The sequence below is a fragment of the Balearica regulorum genome, chromosome 3 (assembly GCF_011004875.1).
Source record: "Balearica regulorum gibbericeps isolate bBalReg1 chromosome 3, bBalReg1.pri, whole genome shotgun sequence".
NCBI classification, from domain to species: Eukaryota; Metazoa; Chordata; class Aves; order Gruiformes; family Gruidae; genus Balearica; species Balearica regulorum.
The window spans coordinates 103,516,797-103,540,185 of record NC_046186.1 but is presented as its reverse complement, the minus strand read 5'-3'; the positions used below and the strand labels follow the sequence as shown (position 1 = coordinate 103,540,185).

The 23,389-nt window shown below is 38.1% G+C and overlaps 1 protein-coding gene across 24 annotated transcripts in view; it reads left to right on the top strand.

The window, feature by feature from the left end:
- ESRRG (estrogen related receptor gamma) overlaps window positions 1-23,389 on the top strand; it is a 404,653-nt gene that overhangs the window by 261,228 nt on the left and 120,036 nt on the right. For all 24 annotated transcript variants that reach the window (XM_075749263.1, XM_075749275.1, XM_075749258.1 and 21 more), the window contains one exon: window positions 14,701-15,116. In XM_075749263.1, the coding sequence (XP_075605378.1) occupies window positions 14,701-15,116 (416 nt within the window). The remainder of the gene's footprint in view (window positions 1-14,700; window positions 15,117-23,389) is intronic.

Here is a 23,389-nt window from a genome sequence, read left to right as displayed (position 1 = left end):
TAAGAATCTTGCATGCTATCAGCTAGTCTTAAACATTTGCTTTTCGAAAAACCTCACCATACGAGCTGGGAGTCCAGGAGGATGTGTGCACAGTCCCTCTTCAGAAAAAATGCGCTCAATCTGTTTCAGACGAGTTCCCCGAAAGATGGGTTAAATCAACTGATTGAGCTGATTTTCTCTCTTGAGGTGATATTTTATTTATATGATAAAATGCTTGGAAAGTGATTAATTTGTCAGGGGAACATCTTGTTACTGTAAATTTGCCGAATGTGTAATAAAATTGCCATAACACAGATGGGAAAATGAAGATCTTTTAAAATGAAATAACTGAGCAGTCTGCCTGCATTTTCAGCACTCAAAATTAACTTAGTTAAATTTCTTTGTCATTTTTACCCCTGGAAGAATGCAGGCTGGGGAAGATTTGTGGCAAATGTGCCGTGGGTTTGTATGCGTGATGAGTAGAGGGGATGGGAATGGGCTGTGTATTTTTCCTTCTGTATCAGAAAGGACTGATAGATTTATTAAATTTCTGTCAGGGTTCCTTGATTGAGTGAATTTTTAGAAATTAAAATACACAGGTTGGATACTCCTTCCCAGTAGCAGAGAATTTAAGAGTAGGAGACCTCTGCAGGCAAGTACCTCAAGTCAGTAAGATGCACATGAAGTAGTGCTTTTGTGCTAGTTTGTGCAGGGTTGCTCTCAAATGACAGCTAAATAGTGTAATACACTTCTCAGTCTTTATGGCAATCTCCTATTGTATGGAATATAACTTAGGTTATATAGGGGTATACTTGAAAATAGGGAATACCCTACCTGTCTCTGAGTTGCAATGTGTAACAAATGAAAATAGCATTCGTGAAGGAACAGTGCCTTTTATTCATACATTTTACTACTGCCTGTCCATCTGTCCACTGGAATGAGCCACTTATCATGCTTCTGTGTTTTTCCTTTTCAACTTAAAGAATTATGAAAGGAAAATTCAATTTTTCGTGTCCTTTTATGACAGGTAAGACTGGAGACTCTGGTCATTTGGATTAAAAACATATCCATCACCACAAGCTGACAGGTTATTATTATGTCTTCTTTGAATATATGAATTTTATCCCTTCATGTTGGAAGTCTACGAATGGGAACTTTTTATATAAATAATTATCCTAGTAGTGATGTACTGCATACTGTTGCCATATTTTTTCACTTTTACAGCATTCTTGGCCTTATCACCCATAACATAAATCTTAGGCTCTCATATTTAATACAACCTGTGGGATAACCATGCCTGTATAATGTACGGTCAGCCAATCCCACATCATCATCGACTATCATTATTTGTTGTCCTATGACGGATGTTTCAGTTGATGGCCCGTTTTGGATTTGACAGTATGTTTGATGCAGCCATCCAGGGATAGATGAGAGTGGCCTTCTTTAGGTGTTCATGCTGGTCTCCACAAACACCCTCAGTTTAATAAGCTTCCGACTATGGGCAATTAAAGTTTTGAGTGTATTGGTGTTGTCTTGGTCGCTTATAATTTATTTCTTAGAACTCCAGGCTATTCATTCCCTGAAGCATTGGTAATACAAAGACTCAGTTGCTGTCAGACCCTCTACTCTGTAAAGAACCAGTGAAGGATTGGAGCTGATTTGGTGTATATTCTAGGCAGATGCTTAATGAAGTGCAGGTGCATTTTTATTCCAGACCTTAGTCCTATGATGATATCAAATGTAAAGACCAATCTGGTAAAATTACCATTTAATGCACTCCCGTTAACTGACCAGGGCTGATAGTCAGTTTGCTTAGCAGCCTGAACTTGCGCTGAAACTAGCAGGGCACAAAACTTCTCGGGATCAAACGTGTGTGTTACTTTAGTTTAATGGTGGAATGCAGTGCTTTCTTCAGGCCAGTCTTTCTTTTATTGCTTACCCAAGGCCAGTGACTTGAGTAGAACTTTTAGATCTACAAGAAATAAATATTTGATCTAGACTTTATACTGTTGAAATAACTGAAGCAAGTCTGTCATTAAAATACAGCTGAAATTTACAGCGTGCAAAATAGAGTAATTAATGCTGATCTGTTCATGTAAAGCATTTCTTGGGCAACTCTCTCATCTCTTACAGAAGAGATGACCACAGGTTCAGCATGTAATAGTCACAGCATATTGATACGATTGCTTTGTAACTGCAAGTAGCAACCTCCTTTTTCTGGATGTAATAATTGGGCTGATACACGTTTGTTACTTCAGACAATTTTTCCGGAATATGCTGAATTTCCTTGTTTTTTCCCCTGTGAATCCCACCAAAATAGAAGGCAAAAGAGTAGAAGCAGTATCAGGACTTCGTGAAAAGCTCATCCTGCAAACTTGCTGGAGTCATGCAAACATTTTAAAAGTGAAAGCCATCACTTCCTGACCTTTGCTGCTTATATCCAGAGGCAAATCTCTGACATGTAAACCCAGTGGCATAAATAGGTTTGAATTACACATAGTACTATGTGAAGAACAAGGAACTGTGAAAAGCCAAAGGTTGGTTTGTTTGTTTATTTGTAAAAAATCTGTAATCACACATTAAAATCCGGGAGAGACTAGAAAAGACTTAAGCTGCATAGGTTTTGCTTCTGTAAATTCTTTGATTTATCTCAGCATGCGATGAATTCGGTCATCAGTCCCATACTCCAGTAACATACTCAACTATTTGTTTTGCCTATTTTTAATTTCCAGTGCTTCTAGAATCAAGATAGATAAAGAAAGAGTAAGCATTCAAAGGAAGAGGTTCTTTTTTCTTACAGTTTTCATTTACAAATGTTAAGGGACTTTATAGTGTAGAAATAGAAATGATGTGCATTAGCAGCCAGGGCTCATGTCACTCAAATGCTTTAGTGTAAAAACAAACAAATAAATATATATAGACTGCTGTGCTCTCTGAGTCCTTTGATGTCAGTGTGGTTTTTCCTTGGGTGCAGTAGGTTGTGGTAACCCACTTGCATCTTGCATATCGGAGTATCAGGACCTTCGACCCTCTGAAATCAGAGGTTTGGCTGGGGAGTAACACCATTAGCTAGTAGAAATTTGCAGAGCTTCAGAATTGCTGGGTCTATTCCCCTGTACCCAAGGTTTTGACCCACAATGAATGGCAGATGTGCTGTATTTAGAACAAATTTGATTTTTTTTTTTACCTACTCTGCCCATTAAAATAACAAACCCAACACCGTTTATAAAATTACCCAGATGATTTAAGCAATTTGTGCATCAAGCGGTGATATTGGAGGAGGAGACTTCTTCAGAATTCATGTTCATCTTTAGAACTGACATCTCCATTTGTGGATGTTTCACAGCAGTTACAAATTTGTAATTTTTTCTTTTGCCAGGAATTTGTTTATGCATTACTCTTTCATATAATGAAAACTAGCACTCCTTTTTGCATTTTGTAGAATATTACTGTTTTGTGAAAATTTCCCCCCCCCCGGTATTGTCTGCCTCTTCTATTTCAAATCCTTGGAAAAAAAGCCCCAAACCCATAAAAACCTTGGGCTATTCACAGCTACACATTGCTCACACATTATCCTTTGTGCTGGCTAAAGCTGTTCTTGCCATAGGCTTTACTTTTGGGAAGGCTACAGACAAAGAAATTGGGATTGCTTTAACAGAAAAACAAACATTTTAATGTAGGAATAAGAAGAGATTTAATTTACCTTAAAATTAAATTTCCCATTTAGGAAAAACCTACATATTTAAAAATAACAAAGGTCTCATTTCTGAAATTCAAGGCAAGTTCCCTTAGAAATAAATGTTCAGACTTTTAAGGCATGTTTTCATCAAAGCCTTGGCAAAAAAAAAGAAATTAAGAAATAATGCTAAATATACTGGATTGGGATTCCCCAGCACCTCGATGCTGTTCCATGCTGTGACGTTGGCCTGCTGAGCAGCATTAGGCAACTCTTCACCTTTCTGTGTCTTGTTTGTCCACCCGTAAAAGGGACATAGTGATACCCCCTGGAAATGCAGTTTAAGATCTGTGTAAAAATCAATAAGTAAAAAATGAGCATTGTTAATAAATAGTACCATAATAACAGTAGTAGTAATGTTTGTCTAGGTCCTTTTTTTTTTTTTTTATGTTGATTTCAAGAGGATCTGGTCGAGGAGCTGTGCGTGGGAACTGAGAAGAAAGCAAGCTGAGTCACCCCTAGACCCAGCAGATGAGGCACTGCCTGTCTGAAAATGCTTAGCCACAGGAAAGGGCAGGTCCTTTACTTTGTTTCCAAGTCCCACAAAAGTGATTGGGGTTTTTGTCATCATCACACAGCCAAGAGTAAGATCGTGGCATTTGGTGAAATGCTGGCATTCGGGAGACTGTTTTAAACCACTTTCAATTTTTGTCCCTACCTTTTTGGTTTCTTATGGACATCTGCATCTCATAATTTGAAAGAAATATTTTCTCCCTTGTAGAATCTTACATTTCACTCCTCCTAGTTTCCTTAGCAAAAATACAGTTTCAAGCTTTCGATATGAGACCGTGACAAAGTGATTTTATAGCCAGTACTGAAAGTGACTAAACTTGACAACAATTGTATTTTATGACAACCTCAGCTTTCATGTCCACAGCCTACTTTCCTATTATCAGCTGTGTTTCCCCCCCCCCCCCTTTTTTTTTCCCCTTCTTTTCCTCTCCCCCCTCCTCTCCCCATGACTTTTTTCAAACATGAGCAATTCTGTATCTCTGCACTGACTGGAAACAAATCCTTTTACCGGGAGTGCATTTTAATGGGCAGCATACTTCACTTAAGTCACCAGAACCTTTAACTGTATAATATTCAATTTTTTACCAACCTAGAACCAAAGCTTTTTCTTGAGAGTGATGTTCATAAGAGTAGTGGAAGAATTAGTGTTACAGAACTAAACCAGATTAGGAGGGAATGTGAATTAGATTTGGTAACAGATGGTGCCGTGGAAATTAAAGGTGCTTTGCGAATGGAAGCGACAGCAGCTTGCCTCTTTTCCTCTCCTGTCTCTCTCTTTCATGCGCTTGATAGACGGGTATAAATCACAACAATCCCGTCTTGACAGCCAATTTCGAGAATTTGATCTGGTTAAAGACATGGCTTTCCTGCTCCACTCACTGAAACCGGCTGCTATTTTATTTTTATACAGCACCTTGTCATATTTAGGAAAGTGGAATCACCTGCCTCCCTTTAATGAAATTTTCTTTAATTACAGTTTTAGCTCTTTAGTGTTAATTACTTTTCCATTCAGCCTGAGTTCTCAGGCTGTCTCATAGGAATGTATTTCTCTCCCCCACCCCACCTCCCTGCACTATTCACGCATATGCTTTCATTTTTCTAAAGATGCTTTTCGTTGTTGGAAGTTGTTGTCAGATCCATTATAATTAGATCCTAATTATCAAAATCATCATTATTGTGTAGGAAGAGGAAGCATTGTAAACAACTGTTAAAGTTATAGAATCTTGTTTGACAGAGGAGAAACCTGTCAGGATATACATGAATAATAAACAAGCAAACAAAAAGCCCTACTAAAAACTGCTTGGGAAGCATATAAAGATCTGGATAGCAAATGCTTTCCTTGGAAGGAAAATCCACCCAGGTTATCTCTCCAAACCTATTCCTCCAGTTTCTAATCACACATTTTTTGGCAAAGATCAGAATAAAATTCCCCTGCTTCAGTTTGCTTATGTAAATATTCATCTCTGCACATCTCATTCAGGTGTCCAGATATTAAAATCACTTTTCTGATGTGTGTCAGGATTGACTTTTAGTTGCCTTAATACAATTACTTTTTTGCGTTTAAAGCAGCAAGTATAAGTGAAGAGACTTCTGTGATGCATGGAGATTTGGAGATGCTTCTGCCATACACTAAAAGTCCGCAGAGTGAAAGAGAAAAATAATGGACTATATCTAAAAAAAAAATAAATAAAAACCTCTCAAAGTAAGAGGAGATCCTTAGAGCTGGCAACTAACAGTTGGTAGAAATAAAGCTTCCTACTGGCAGTCAAATCAAATGTAGTAACAACTCAACGACTCCCTGCTGCTAGCTGACAGCATGGTGTAACACACTGGGACAAACATTCACTTAAACACTGATTGCAGGAAAACGTCATTTTCCAACTCACCAAGTAGCTTTTTCGTTGCTTGTGCGCGCGCGCGCCTGCGTGTAGGGGGGATTTAAAGCTGGTGGCGTGCGGCTGGGAGGACAGGGCACGCTTGGGAGCCAGCTGAGTGAGGGGGTGGGAGAAGGATCACTTGCTTTATGAGTTTTAGTCCTGAGTCTTTTAAGACGCTCGCTCTCTGATACTATTTCTGGTATGTTCGTTCTAATCGCTTCCCCAATTTAACAGACCTTGGCTGGGCAAATTATAATTCTTCTGTTATAAATCTGCAGAAAATCAGTGAGGGAGCTTGGTGGGGAGACAGGTACACATTGTGCACACACCTACACTCTGCCTTTCAGCGATGGAAGGAAATCGTCGCTAGAAATTGTGAAAAATCTGATGATGCAAACTTTGTCTCTCTTGAGACTGAAGGCATTTTTTTGGTCTTCTTTTTCCTTTTGGAAAGTGATGAATGACAACTATGTCTCTCTGATCTGTAGTACTGGCTTTCTGACTGGTGCAAGTAACTGCTTTTGATGCTGTAATCATTTCAAAATAATCCCTCTTTAGAAAGCCAGTTATGTTCTTGAATAAATCTTTACTTATTTTTGTAGTTTTGTATTTTTCTCCCTTGAAGTAGCTGCATGTAGCGTTTTATTTTCTTGTGCTATTTCAGTTGATTTCTCTTAATAAAAAGAATCCTCACAATTAATAATTAGATGACTCCTTGACACTTTACCATATCCTCTGGGGGTTAGAGACATCAGGTGGACTCCACCTGGTACCACTGCAGTACAACCACAAGTAAAATGATGTTGCATCACAGAGAAACACCTCACTTCTTAACCAGAGATCTGCTGTCTTCCAGAATGTGATATGAATTAAAAGTGTTAGGCTGCAATTTGAAAATAGAGTAATAAAATTGTATGATGAAACTTGGCTGTCATTCTAGTAGTCGCATCACAGCCTTTCGGTTGAAACTGTTTGGGCATGAGAGGTCTCTCAGGGTGAGTCTGTGCAGCTCTCCAGGCGCTGAAGAGCTGACTCATTTGAGGCATGTTAAGTACTGTAGCGAGAAAAAATATGTAACATTAGGCTAGAAACCAGTAAATGAGAGAAGGTAAGTCTAAAGTTTTCTAATGATATGATTGTAACTCAAACACCAACCATGTTCTAACTGTGTAAACATGTTAGAAACAGAGGAGAAAAAGAGAAACTTACAAATTAAGTAGGAATATGAAGTATTTACTGAGGTTTCAGTTGTATCAGAACCATAATACGTACACAAAATACAAAGTCATACATTTTTTTATGTATAACTTTCAGGCATTCCAGAATGATTTTCATATAGAGCGTCATCTACTTCTTGTGTTGTCTTTTCTTCAGTATTGACCTTTTTTAAATATTTGAAAACTGAATCATCAAAGCATATCAAAAAAGTATCTTTTTCTACTTGAAATATGTGAAATCTAAAGAAGTAGACAAGTCTTTACTGCAGGAAACTTTCTGTGGTGATGGCCTACTAGTAGTAGCGCATAACGTAGCTAATAGGATATTTCTTGCATACACGTACACAAAAATAAAGGCTAGTTTTGTGATTTTTATATCAGCTTTATTTTTCTCCTTTTGGTCAGAGATTTTTTTGTTTGTTTTTGTAAATGTGTTGCAGTGGCATATATCCGATGCATTGGACAACTGTGTTGCTCAGGGCTGGCGCCTCTTCAGATGTCTAGTGTTTTGGCTCAAAGGTGCAAGGTCTTTGAGTATTCTTCCCCGTTTACTTTTTGTTCCCGAAAGAGTACCTGATGTAAAGAATAACCATTTTGCAGTCTGAAAAGATTTAAATTCTGTTGGCTATAAGTGCTTCAGCTTTTAAATTCAGAAGAGTAATGTTATGGTCTGTCAAACCGTAGGATCTGTATGCTGCAGAGCTTGTGCATGTCTAAGGATACATTTAATTAAACCAGCATTAGTGCATCTATACAGACTTATTAAAACACTTAGTTTGTCTCAATAATATTGATTAAATAGCAGTAGTTTGTTTAATCTAAGTGTATTTTTGCTATTACTACATTACTTCCAAGTAATCAGAGTAATAGTCATCATCAGTGAAATATCACGTTAGTTATGAAGTAATGCCATATGAATTGATTTAGACTTGGCAGGAAAGGAAGGCTTTCTGTCATATAGTGCCAAAGCCCGATTTGGATTATTAGAATGAGAGTTTTAAACATAATTTCTGTTCATATAAACAGGGTGTGTTTTATAGGCTTATAGGTTATTCCATACTCTGAGTATCCATTATATCAAGGAACACCTCAGACAGTTAATTATGCAAAACATCATGTAAGTAATTACACAGTATTATTATGCATTTAACAGTTTTATTGATTTGCCAGTTGCTCACTTACAGTATTTAGAGCTATAAACAAGAGATGCTCACCCTCGGTTGAAATAGGTCCAAGGAAATGAGCTAAAGATAAATGACACTAGTATGCATTGTTGCATCAGATGTAATCCTTAAATGTAGAAGCTGTCAACAGTGATAATTTGCAACACATTGGGGTATCTCAGGATCATTTCCTTCTTGTTAACAAAGTTTATCAACCAGGAAGCACAGGGAATCGGCATGAAATAGAAAGGGAAGCAATAATGAATATTAATATACTGAAGGGGAGGGAGAGGAGGTTAAAATAATTCCCCCTCATTTTGGAGGGTCTGCAGTAGTTGCAAGTCAGCCACTTGAAAATTTTGCTTTTTAAAAGCAGCACAGAAAACAAAAGTGCAGCCTCTCAGAGTAGGTGCAAGTGTGAAGGGCCTCAGATAATGGCTTGTTTTGTTAAACTAAAAATGACCACACAGTAGCGTGATCTTCCGCTGCTCTGTGTGTGTAGGAGGTGCTTTAGCAGAGTTTGGTAGATTGCATACAGAGCAGTAATAACTGTTTGGGAAGTTGAATCCTCCGTCAGCAATCGTCAGCTAACTCAGGCCACTGCTGGTAACAATATGATGGCTTCAAGCATTGCTTCTTCTGTTCCAGCTGCTAGTGACTATGACAGCTGCTCTGGAAAAACTCGTTGGCTTGCTTTGCTTTCTCTTACCAAGGTGAAGCGGTGAAGGTTTCAAGGAAAACATAAAAGAAAGAAGAAATTGCAAAAACCCAATGAAACATTCAATATTCTTTAATAAAAACCAAACAAACAAAACCACAAAAAAAAAACCCCAAACCCACCATAGCCATTCTGTTTTGCACAGGGTACTCTTTACTACATGGTTGTACATGTGTGTTCATTAATAAAGACCCAGTACGTAATAACAGTTTTGTTTGTGCATGCATGGGACAAGATTAGCAATACTTTGCAATTAATGATCTCATCCACTAGGTTAACCAAGCAGGCCTTACGATATTTCTTATTAAAAGAAAAAATCCTTTCTTTTCCTTCCCCCAACTAAGCCAGTGCACCTTAATGCAATGATGATATGTTAGACCCAGCAGTTGTCAAAGCATCGTATTACTGTGATGCCATAATGACACCCTGTCTCTGTAAAGTAGTCATGTTTTCTCAAATCACACGTTGCACCGTTGATTTCTGACATGACACTTCATTCAGTCACTTTCCTTTTCTTCGGCATCTCCATTCTCTGACAATAGCAGCTGGTGCCCATTTTCCTACTAAGTGATTCACATTTTGCCACTTTACTAGAGTGCAATTAACTGAAGCAGAAAAAAAAAGTTCAATGTAAAGCAGTTTGTCTGAGATTGTTACTCAGCTCTTTAACAGGACCCAGTGAAAGTCTTGAGGTGTTGTCGTGGGCGTTGGTGCAAGCAGCAACATTTTTATTTCTTTCCACACATTTTTTCTTTTTTTTTCCCTCTTACATTCAGAGAAGCAGCATATGGGAAATCACTGGGATGTGCTCACTGTTTTCTGTCTATTGATTTTGGTACAGACCTCTGAAATGATACCGAAAGTAAGCACAGTATTTGAGAGGAAATGTGGTCTTTATGGGAGCTGGCTTCCATTCCTGACTCTGCTACAGACTCACTGTGTCACCTAGATCAGGAGTCTTTCATGCATTGGTTTTCATCGTTAAAGTATGAGGATCACAAGTTAAGACCTTTTTGGTCGACATTCATGTGAGTTAGAGGAATGTATCGGAGGAAAATCAGGTAGGTTGCACTGTTAGCATGAAAAGTACCTAGATGTGCATAACACCACCTGTCCTGCTGGTGCTCCCATGTAGTAGCTGTCATTAAAAGTGTCAACTGATAACAACCTATTCTGACGTTTATGGAAATAGGGTAATTCTCTCTTCAAGAAAAGAAAAACTTCATGTGCAGGTAAAAGTGGACTTTTGTGTTGGTCTATAATAAAGGTGCACGGTCTAATTATTGTGACTAATTATTACTCTTGCTGAAACCACCAGTGCAGTTCTGAAGTAGTGAATGATGCTGTAGACAGAGCTTTTCCTACTTGAAAAGGAAGCAGGAAATGTGTTCAGGGATTATGAAGTATTGGCACGTTGTTTTGACCCCCTTTAGATATTGGTAATAAGGGAAAAGTAACTTTCTGAACCAATTGGATGGACTATAAAGAGCTCCCAGTGGCTCAAATGGGAAGGCTTTCTTTTTTAAGGCTATATGCTGTAATCAGATGCAGTTCATTTTTGCACTCCGCTTGTATATTGATACTGATTTAGCCAGTGTCAGCACTGTCAATATCATTAGTAATGTGGCAGGTAGATGGAAATATGAATGTGATTGCATTAATAAATTCTTAATATATTCAACCTTTCATAAGCACATGGCATTACAATTTATTTTAAAGCAGGAATTGCATTTTGAAGTGCTCTGTCATTGTACCTTTCTGCCAGCAGTGACTTGCTTCAGGTTTTACTTAAACGAAGAAGTTGTAAAGTAAATTTAGTAGAAATGGGAAGTCATGGTATATATTGCGTATTACTGGAGGCTTGCAGCACCCTACGTAGTTTCTCCTGTATATGGACATAGATGCTTCTAGAGCCAATTAGTTACTTTCCCTATAGTTACTGAAACGGAAGTTTACCCAAGAGCTACCAGTTATTACAAAACTTACCTGAGAACAGCCCACCACAAATGGAGCTGCCATTTATTTGACTTAAAATCTAGTAAAGAAAAAAAACAACCCCACCAAGGCTTTAAAATAAATACTGTACATTTTTATATGACACATGTTATTTCTATTCATAAACCTTAACTAAATTTAGATTTTTATTAATCCAATGTGACCTAAAAATTTTGCATTAACAGCACAATGTGGAATTGGGCTTATTCTCTTTGAATGCAGATAAAGCCATCATCTTGAAAATAGCTCTTTCTGACAAAAAGGTGTTCTTTTGAAATAAAGTCTTATTCACTACATTCCTCTTAGAGTTAATGTGAATTTTAGTGCCTCTAATTTTAGATTGAAGTGAGGTCTAGAATAAAACCCACCAGCTGACAATTGAATTTATAGATAGTTGTGAATATTTCAGGCTTGAATAATAGAGCTGTAGAATTTCAGACACAGAGAGGAAGAGAGAATTAAGCTCCAACTGTAGTTTTAGACTATAATGCAATGGTGTCTAGGAATTCTTCAGTGTAACGAGCTAAGTAGTAATTAGGAGGGAACTGAGGGAGGGATTTTACAGAGATCTAGCTTAGGCATTATTCCAAATGTTCAGCATGATAATTTGATGGTGGTCCCACCTGCCATCCATATAAGATGGCTCTTGAATTACTTTTGTTCAGATGTGGTACCGTGACGAAGGAGTGAAAGCAGTAGGTGTCTGTTGCCCACCCACAGCTACTACCCAGCCTCGTCTCTGGTTCACCTTCCTCGGGGGATTGACAAAGTTGTTCTTGGAGTCAGGCGCAGTTGGTTTTGCTTTTCTGTGGAATGGTTGATGTTTTAACTGCGTTTGTGCTTTGCCAGCATGCACCAGGCCAGTCTGTACTGTTTAAGCTGTAGCCAAAAGCGGCTCTATCTTGGTTAGTACCAGAAACTGCTACTCCAGAAGTATCGGCAGACTGACTTTAGCCTAAGTGACACTGGTGATCAAATTATAATGCTTGCAGAACTGAGATTATATTTTGGTTCGGACTGCTTAGAGTGGGAGATATCTGCTTTTGCACTGGCTAAGACAACATGCGTTTGGACAATTAATTAGTTGCAAATGGTTTTTCTGGGAATGGAAGGGTGACATTTGAGCTCATTATTGCACAAATTAGAAAAAAAAAATAAAATCAACAGCGGGAGTCTTAGACAAGAACATGCCATCAAGCTGGTTATGACAGACTGTAGGCAGTGACTCCTATTGCTGTATTTGGAGACTTTATATGCGGAGTTTCAGCAGCAGGGAGATGAAAAGACGACCGAGTACCTCTAGTCAATAAAAGGACCTTAGTGTTAGTGTATAGAAAAATAATGTAAAAAATAAGTTGGTAGAATGTGAAAGTTAATTGATACTTTTAATTGTAGCTGTATAAAATACAGTGTCAGAGAAAGGGAGAGAGAGACAGAGAGACACCGTGTTTTAGTACCCTAATAACTTCTAACTCTACTCTAAGATCATAATGTATGTGAGAGCGGTCCAGTAATTATAAGGTAATAAGTGGAGTGGTGGTGTAAGTGCTCTAAATTAAAAGGAATTCGCAGAGCTGCTGTAAGTCAGTGCCGACCCGCTTTCTTTCAAACGTTGACTTGAGAAAAGTGCTTAGCCCAGAGTGCAAGTAGAGAGACAAGAGAGAGCTATCTATTAATTACAGCACTCATTAACAGTGACGGCTACAAGGCAGCAGATGCAGAAGAAAAGGCACACGCTACTGCAGGCTGGCAAGGGGATTTCCCCCCCTCCAGTTCTTGAGGAAAGGACAACACAAGCAGGTGGTCCAATGTAATAAGATATTTTCACGGCTTTAGCCTTCCCATTTCCTTGGTTTATTTGCTGACACCAGAGAGCTTGCTCCTTCTACCTCCCCAAATAAGTACTGGTTCTAAGTTTTTCTGCACATCGATTTGGCTGTTTTCCAAATTCATGTATTGTTTGTTTTCAACAGAATTTTTCAGTAAAAATCACAGCAATTGAGAGGTCCTAAATAAGATCCTTGGGCACAGATTTTAGGGTAAATCTCATCCTAAGCAGATACCTTTAGTGAAAGGTCAGGCTTTGATCTTGGTTACCCTCATTGGAAAGGAGGCCAACTCTCTGAATTTATGTCTGTTTTCCATTGGTGAATTTGATTCCAGATATTGAAGTAGAATTTTTTTTTTTTTTTATGTGAAAAAGCGAAGACAAGATCTCAAAAATTACTTTAGAAAGTTAAATCAGTCAAATTATCTGGACTAATGCATTTGCTTTGAAAACATGAATCTATAGCTCTAGGTGGGTGGCCTTATAGGGTAGTTGCTTTTCTGCTGAAAATAGTTGTAGAGAAATGCTCATAACTGTCATCTGTACTTTGGCAGCTTCTGAGAGTACTGTCAGGAAAATGCTGGGTAGGCCATTTACTACTGGGATCTCATAATCACAGCTGTAGAAAATGAAGATAGTAACTGATTCAGAGCTTTCTAATCATTATTTTTGTCTCTTGTTCTCCCTAATAAAATATGTTTCAAAATAATAAAAAAACTTGAGGATGGAATAGACAAAGAAGATTTTTTTCCCCGTTGAAAGCGATAATTTGTCAGATCAAATGTTATATGGGTTTATTTCAGATGCTTAATTCTGAAAATGCAAGAAATGAGAAGTAAGACAGAATCTCACCTTGTGAAAGGCAAAACTTCTATCTAAGATTTCGTCTAAAATACATATATATATTTTTTAATCCAGGAATGGAACGTGTAAAATGTCAGATCCTATAGAGCTGCAGATACATGGGATAGTGGCATAGTTATTACTGGTTAGTCTGAGGATAATGGCTAGAAAGTAATTGCAGCCAGAGCTGATGAATCATTTCCCTTAGATTTTGTGAAAATGGAGTCCAGCCTTAATTATTTGCTAGAGTTCCCAGTTGATGTGCTACTCCATTACTAAATAGCTGTATGTATAATAAAGCAATATTAATAAAAAAAAAGACTCTGGGTGATTTGCTCTTTGATTCTGGGATCAGATCAGTAGATGATGGATATGTGTTTTAGTCAAGTGTCTTGACAAATATTAATTACAGAGCAGAACATTTGTGTGATCAAACTTGGAAATATTTGTTCCTGATAATGATGGAATTTACAGAAAGTACCAATGGAAAAAGGAAGGTATTTAATAGCCAAGTCATCTAATAGGATTTTTTGAATTTTTTGACTCGCTAGATGACGAGTTCAGAATTTAGAGTTGATGTGAAGTTGACACGTAGCCTAGAGGGCAGGTGGAGGGGACAACAGACGGATTTGGTTTCTTTAAAGTTTTTGTTTACTGCCTGTCTGGAGCTTTGACAAAGCTCTGTCATGCCCTTATGCTGATTACCTTCATGTAGAACAAGAGATATTGACTAATGAATGAATGATGTGCAGTCCCTAACCCTTCCAGAGCAGCCTTAAAGAGCACTGTCTTTAATACACAGATTCTTCTTTCTCTCTCTCCCCACTACAGGCTTCTCTGCAGAATGTCAAGCAAAGATCGACACATTGATTCTAGCTGTTCGTCGTACATCAAGACGGAACCGTCGAGCCCTGCCTCTCTGACGGACAGCATCAACCACCACAGCCCTGGTGGCTCCTCAGACGCCAGCGGGAGCTACAGTTCCACCATGAATGGACATCAGAACGGGCTGGACTCACCTCCCCTCTACCCTTCGGCCACAGGGCTTGGGGGCAACGGGCCAGTCAGGAAACGGTATGATGACTGCTCCAGTACCATTGCTGAAGATTCACAGACCAAGTGTGAATATATGCTGAACTCGATGCCCAAAAGACTGTGTTTGGTGTGTGGTGACATTGCATCAGGGTACCACTATGGAGTGGCTTCCTGCGAGGCCTGCAAGGCTTTCTTCAAGAGGACAATTCAAGGTTGGTTATTCTTTAAACTTCTTTTCTTTCTTTTGCTCAAAGTCAAATAGTGCAATCCTTGGCTAAATCCTGTTAGGGCTTCAGACTGTACCTTTTCATTCTTCATAGTGTTTTTGGTCCTACAGATGTTGCTCGTGAAAAAGTCCCTTTGGGCTTCTTTGGGAGTTCTGTCAGTCATGTTAAGCCCACTGCCACGTTTATTTTGGTTATGAAAAACAGAAAAACACTGGAGCCATCTGGTGCACGTTCAGATTTGTGTTTTGTATGAGTTTCTCATGGATTCCCATCAATGATTGTTGTGAAGAAAACTGTTTATGTTCTGAAGGTTGTCATGGATGCCTCTTGAATGCACCTTGTGGCTGGCACACAGGGATCGAGCTGGGCTTTGCTCCTAGTTACGCCACTACCGTACTGCAATTGTTACAGAAATCCAGTTTATTTTTGTTAAAGCGCATTTAAAATCGGAACAAATTGCAATGGTGTAGTGCTTTGTGCATATCAGTGTATTAATAACTGATCTTTCACCCATACAATATACAGTGGCCTTAAACAGGTTCAACAAATATCTATAAGATCACAGGTTGGCAGCATTTGGTCTCTGCCCAGTACTTTGTACTAATCCGCTCTCGATACCTGTTACAAATACGCCACATATTTTGGCATAAATTAGTATAAATGGAATAATTTGCATGACCGCTTGTTCTAGCTTCAGAACCAATGGAGGCAAAATAACCTTCTACTTTGATTTAGATATCATCCTTTCAAGTAAAATTGAAGGTGCTTTATTTAAAGAACATGAGGCCAAGGTTGGCCTGTGCAGGAATATAGTGTCACATTAAATTAAATTCAAACTTCAGAGGCTAAAATTAGGTTGCTAAGTCCAAATTTAAGCTCCTCAATAAAACCTGCTTGATTTTCATAGATTTTGAGCACCTGGAATTCACAGGAAAGACAATGCAATCTGGTGGTATACTTTTCTTCTTAAAAATGAGTTATGATAAGGAGCATAAGGTTAGTTTCAGTTCGTAATTTCACATAACCCAAAATTTGAAACATTTGATCAAGATGTCTTAAATATATACTTCCATATTGTAAAATTAATAAAGAAACATAATGTTATTTTAATTTATCCATTACTAAGGCAATGGCCATTTTATTCTCCTCTCATCTATCTTACTCGTGGGGGATTTGGGCCTTCTACTGGCATGAAGTGCCCATATAGCCTCTAAAAAGAAACATTAGACTTCAGTTGTTTCTAAGGAAACTGAGTGTTACAATGTTTGCAACCAGTAAACAAACATAGCTGTGAAGATTCGAGTGGCCTACGTTCGTGTATAGGATGGGTGCATACACAGAACCAATATGCTCATTTCAAGTCTTTGTTTTGGAAAAAGTAAAAAACAGAGGTAGGTGATTTCACTTGACCTTCAAGAACATTTTCAGAAAAGTTCAAAAAAATGTTTCCACTGAAGCAATTTGTGTTTCGTGGTTGCTAAACTTCAAGCACCAACTTCAGCTAGCAACTCTGGTTTTATAAATGGTATTTAATTGCCACGTAATAGCTGTCCTACAGACTGAATTGATGCGTGATTGTTTTAGTTGTTTTTTGAGCACAAAAAAATGCCACAGAAACATTAACTGATTAAAACGTTGACTTCTGACAGTAATAGGTAGCCTGCAATTTTACACCGCACCACAGACAGCAAGTTTCTGGGCATGGAAGCACAAGACAGGGACGTCATTCTCCAGATTAGCAACCTGGACTTGGCCACACAGCTCAAGTTAGAACTAGCAGCTGTGCAAAAAGTCTCAGTATGGTTAGAGCACTAGCCGCATCAGCAGGTGACAGTGCTGCGAAGACAAAAAAAAAAAAAAAATGCAGTAAGGCAAAACCAAGCATCGAATGGAAAAGCAATAATGAAGAAACTAAGAATAGGAAGTATGTTACCATCATAATGTCATGGCAGCATCTTCAGTAATGGTGCTGACTACGCTGACAAAACTACTGAGAGTTTTCAGACGCCATCCAAAATAATGGAAGCTACTTACTTTAGTGAATCAAACCACGGATTGTGGTAGGTGTCAAGAAGTATAAAGGAAGAGGTACTGCTCATGTTTTGAATGGGTAAATTCTACCTCTAAGCTTGCATGAAGAATAACTCCCGAGTTATTTTTTGCTCTCAATAATAGAATTTTAGTCCCAGTGTTCCTAGAGGCTGTCCTTCCTGGTACACTTCCCGGTATTCACTTCCTTGTTCATATCACATTCTTTCTCTGTTTTAAAAACAAGTTGATTACTGCATAACTGCAAATAAGAAAATGGGAGAACAGAAAAAACACAAGGAATGTGTAAATACAGAATAGCAAACCAGACTACCTGAAGAGTCAAATATTGTAACTGTGCATATGTAAGGATAACATGTCTTGGCTCAAAGAATTTCTTATTTTAAATGCTAATAATTTAATTGTGATGGGTACTTAATTATAGATTCAGTGAAAAAGAATGTCTGACTTCCCAAACCTTTCTTGTTTATCATTCACGAGTTACTAAATTAGCTCAGACTTGTAGAACCTAAGTGCTCCTACTCCTGTAGAAGTCATGGGCAAAACTGCCCGGACTTCAGTGAGAGCAAGGCTGAGTTGTCAAAGTTAGGTTATGAAGCACATCTTGTGTTCACGTCAGGCCTCATGCCCTTTCCACTAAGTCAATGGGAGTCTTTCCATTCTTTCCATTTCAAAGGAGTCTTTTGAAATCCCAGTAGGGGAGAGCCACAGGCAGCTGTTCAGAGAGGCAGCACAGTAGCTGTACACCACCAGCATCTTACACAAGACAGAAGTGAGTGCGTCACGGGATACCTAGTAGCCGCTTAACATGAGGCTAATTTCACGCTAATGTAGATTATACACCTGTTTTTAAGGGTGATGGGGATTATCATTCCCTTTCAGATGACAGCAATTTAATCTAAAAAATGTCCCTTCCTGGCTGACAGATTTCTTCTCTTCGTCCTGCCTCTTACAATTCCTGCTAATTTTGTTAAAAGTAAAGAAATGAAATAAACCATGTCTTGAATTATAAGAAGGACTAACTTTGTCTTTTTTGAATATATATTTTTAACATAGCTCGGAAATACATTTGGGGCTGTGGTAAAGAATGCATAGATTATGATAAAAATCAATAATATTAGAAAAAAACTAGAAACAAGAAATTACCTGGCTAAAAAAGCAAAACAAAATCCACCAAAAAATCAGCTTAATATACAAAATCAATGTCATCTTAGGTCATAGTAGAATCTAATGACGTTCTGCCCCCTTTTGTGACATATAAGGGATGGAAGAACTGGATGTTCTCTCTGCTCAGCCTAGTACTCACTCAGCTGCAGCTCTCAGTTTGCTCCTGGGATAATTTACGTGGTGGCTGATTGCAAATGTCTCATAGAAACACACACACAGCCAAATCTCCCCAAAATTGGCTTAACATCAGGGATAGTAGAAAATAGCAACGTCTAAAAATAGTTACAGGTCCATTGATTTTTAGGGTCTCTCCACAGTTTTTGCTGTGCACTGTATTATCTTCAAAACTCTAAGCTTTCATTAAAAGAAAGAGAGAAAAAAAGATTTTTCATTTGTCAGCTGGGTGCAAACTCTTGTGTTCAGCACAGAGGTCTTGTACTTACTAGATATTTTGTAGTGAATATTTAGTGTAAATACATATCTCATAATTTTTATTTGCTCAGTTATCATAAAGAGTAGTAAGTACACATTTTGCATTAATAATATATAATTACTGAGTGCCTGTAACTTAAACGTTTCTGCAGGTGGATTGAAATGGTATTATTGCTTTCAGTAGAGGATGATAGGACTTAGAGATTCAAAGACAGTTTACTGCTTTGCTTTATTTTAGCCTTCATCTCTCTAAAATAATGGCCTGCATCTGAACAACTTTTTTTCCTCCCTCCTTTCAAATCTTCAGGACTGTTGTCTTTGGACTCTTTAAACTGGCATGAAAAGGTAGTGTGAAAGGCTAGGTTGCCTTCCTGGTAAGGCTTGTTGCAAAAGTGTCAGAGCTTGTTTATTATTTGCTTGGACAGTGTTTGTGTTTTCCCCACAAAAGCTAAAATATTTTGCATTCCATAGCCCTTGTAGTTCTTGGGCTTTGTGTTTTTGTGGGTTTTTTTTTTTTAAGAAAAAACTGTTAGATGAACAGTATTGAGACAGCAATCTTCTTGTTTCTACGCAGGGTGAGTAAAGCAATAGGTAGTAAGAAGCCCTGCAGTCATATCCTCACTGTCTCATTTAAGAGCTTTATCCCTGAGAGTTGTTGCCGGTCCATGTCTCCTAACACAAACAAGAAATATTCCATCCTGGGAATGCTTTTGTCGTTTTGGTCATTATGTGAACGAGACCAAGTCTGCCATCTCATTTTGTGCTGATCACCCAACAGCTCTACTGTTCTGCAGTAGTGTAGTTCCTATGGTCTTCAAAGCCTGCCCAGACTAGGAGCTAGATTAAGCTGCTTTGTACTTTGTTCACCTTTTTGGTTACTCATAGTTGTTTTTAATCCCTTTAGTGTTCAGGTTTTTCAACCCTCTTTTTAGAATGTTTACCCATTACTGAGCCAATTTGATCTGTAAATGTACAAACACTTTACAGTAAATATATATAATTTTTTTTTAATCAGGAAGTTTTAATCAGGAAAGTTAGAACTAGCTATGTAAATTCAGATAAGGTGACATTTAAAATGGTCAACATAGTTTGATTGGAAGTTGTACATGACTGAAGTGCCTTCCAAAGGGTAATTTGCATCTCTCAGAGCTGACTCCTGTAATACTGCACATCATTTTTGTGGAGGAAATGAAAGCAAATTAAGTAAGATTTTATGGCTTTTCAGCATCTTTACTGGTAGCTAAGATGATAGTTTTTTATAGAAAGATAGGGTGGAGACTTGCATTCTGGTGCAATAGTCTCTGGACCTTGGCTCTGGTGCAAAGATGGCAGCCCTCCAGTGAACCTAACACTAAATGTCACCTGAATCCATCATTACCTGATTAAATCATTCACCTTCCTTATATAAGTGAAAGTCTGTGCATCAGCATTTCTTTCAAAGAATATTTTAAGCAAGCAATGATAGATATCTTCCCTTTCCCCCTGATTTCTCTGTGCCTATGGGCCAACCAAACTAGTGAGCAAGTATTTTTAATTCCTTCCAACATGTCTTTTAATCCTGTCACAATGTCATCGTGTAACTATGGCAGCCAAACAAGATGAGACAATAAAATATAAACACACTGAAATCTGAGAACCAGAGAGAAGTTTAAAAGTATACAGATGGTTCTATCCTTTCTACTATCTCTGCTTTCCTTACAGCCTTGTAAGTTATACGCTGCATTTAGATTATTAGGGAATAAGAATGAGCATCCTGATTTGTGCATGGCTATTTCAAACCCATCAGAAACACTTGGAAAGAGATGCGGTTTACAAATAGTTCCGGTACAGTGGTATGTATCAATGCCATTGTAATTAGGTTTGGATCTCTATTTGTTATAAACATCTCTGAAAGCTTGCAGCCCACTTATGACGCTCTGTCTAGTTTGAAACTAGAGACATGTGAGGTCCCAGCTAGCAAGTGGTTTATTTTAAAGTTTCTATAACTTTTTAATGACTTTTTTTTTTCCTTACTGCTGTGAAAGTCATTTGTTTTGCAGCTTTACAGACTGAGATGTTCTGTGTGCTTATAAACAAACAATGACAATTTTCCACGCTACCTTGGTAGGACGTATCAAAATCGACCTAAATAAAATACCAGTAGGGACAAAATGTAGATGGTTCAGTCTTTCTGACTTGGGTAACTTTTCAGTGACTCCCAGCCGGCAAGGGATCAGTTCTATTTGTGTCTTCAAAGTGTTGATTCTCTCTTAAGATGACCTAAATGTCCTTCATTTCTGTTGAAGATAAAGAAGTTGGCTCCAGTGGGCATCAGAGGTAGTTGGGCCCTTACAGGTGTCATTCAACACCCCCTAATATCAGCCTCATATTGAAAATTATGGTGGTTTTTATGATGCTGGAAACTCATCTACCTAAAGTTAGAGGCTGATGCAAAAATATCATGCAGTCAGACCAACCAGCATCACCTTTGCATTTTTTGTATTAAAACTGCATTCATATTGCTGTCTAAGAATAAAAAGGAATAAAAAATACATTTTAGACATTCTAAGTATATTATAGTTCAGTAACATAATACCCTGGCTTCTTTTAAGCAGCTCAACATAGTGCTTTCATTTAAAATGTACTTTTAAGCTGGATGTGTCCCTCTGTCAAATACTATCTTACACTGTAGATTTTTAAAAAAGCTAGCTGCTTCTCCTGAGTTTCTTGCTGTAACAGAAAAGGCAACACAAGCAACAGGAATGTAAGCATAGTCCTTCAGACATGGCCCTATCATCTTAAAAAAAAATATTTGAGACGTTTAAGAACCAAATTTTTAAATGTTCTGTAACTCTGTGTGCAATATTGTTTCTGAAGTCGTCTGGGTGAAAAATTGTGAATACAGTCAACTTTAGGCTTAATCAGCTCGAGATGACATGTAGCAGAATTCATAGGTCTGTAATTCATAGAGCTATCTACATTATGAGGGAAATCCATCTAGGGATTTGTCAGCCAAAACTGGATTCGGTTAGGTTCAAATCCAACCTTGTTCCAACCTGACCCCATTTCTGAAACTTTATTGATAAGAGTACTTTTATTTGTGAAAATATTTACTCATACGTAAATTCAGTTGAGTTTTGACTGCGAAGTAGGGATCAGAGTCTGCAAGAACTGAAACTTTAACCTGAGGAAAATATTTTTACTTTCCTCAGTTCAGCTTTGCTAAGACCTATAAAGATCAAATACATTTTTAAGTCCATCTGGGACTTTCTCTGTCCTTCTTTTCCTAAGTTAACCTGTCACTCTTTATTTCCAACAGCGCCTACTTCTCCTCAGTTTCTCAGGAAATTCAGAAAATTCTTTTCTGGTTGGATTACATATCAAGGTGTGACCTAACATACCGTAATTCACTCTCTGTGCTGGCTTAGATTCTCCTGTCTCTCTTCCTAAGACTTCTCTTTTATGAATTCCCAGAAGACCTACAGCTGTAATCCTGGCTACCTTTCATATTCCAGAGTTTTCATGCATGCCAGTCCACAGACAAGCAGGTGTATTCCTTTGGGTCTGTGACCCAGGAAAACAGATTATGAAGGTGGTACCTGGGGTAAACCTTACTGCAGAAAGACTTAAATCCAGTGATACGGTAGCCTCTGTTAAGAATAATGAGAGCACTTGCTTTTTAAATACAAGTTTTTGAAAAAAGGTATTAAGTTACAGAAGCTCAAAGAAAAAGTTTGGGACAAAAATGGGGCAATATTGAATATAAATAAAGAGATACTGAAATACAGTTTCCTGAGCTGATTATAGCATAAAATTATTACATTGAAGGAATAATTAATTTCCCTCTGTTGGTTTTCTTTTTTCTTTTCTTTTTTCTTTTTTTTCTTCTCTTTTTCTTTTTTTCTTCTGGACCTCCATTCCCACGCAGTAAGAGTTTCAATAGTGGTATCTTCAGCACTCTTCCTGCTTTTGTAGGTGACTCATGGCTACTCTTTCCGAACACATTTTCACCCTGTACTCAGTCTTTCCTCATGTCTTACTTGTCCAAAGATTTTTCTGAGCATATTCCAATAGCTCATAGCTTTTACATCCTTTTACATCTTTAGTGTTATAATATCAAATGTGGCAGCGTGAAAAGGGAAGTAAAGCTTCTACTAAGAATTGCTGTCTGCAGCTTCTATTCTTGTCAGTATTTCTGGAAGACAGACCCTTGTTTCAGCCTGTCCCACAGCCTGGAGCCAGTTTCTAGAGCCAGCTTTGCACTCTTGATATCTGTGAGGTTCTAAAGTTGTAACCGTTGATGACAATAACTTCATTTGGGATAACATGCCAAGGCATAAAGCACAGTGCTTTAAGTGGCCGCCTCTTTGTTGTGGTTCTCACTCCTCCCGTTACCTTGAGTGTTGCTGTCACTTCCATGCAAAAAATGGCCAAAATAGTCTCAAGAATCTTGGCTAAGTGCAGTCGATTGCCTGGCTTGTAAAGCCATCCAGTAAGTCCTTGTACCATTAAAATTGTACTATGACTCCACATCTCATTCAGGTAACTTGCAAACCTCATCTGTGCGATGACAAAAATGGTATCTTGGCCCACTTATCCTTGAGCTGTGTGTAAAGATCTGACAGTCTGAA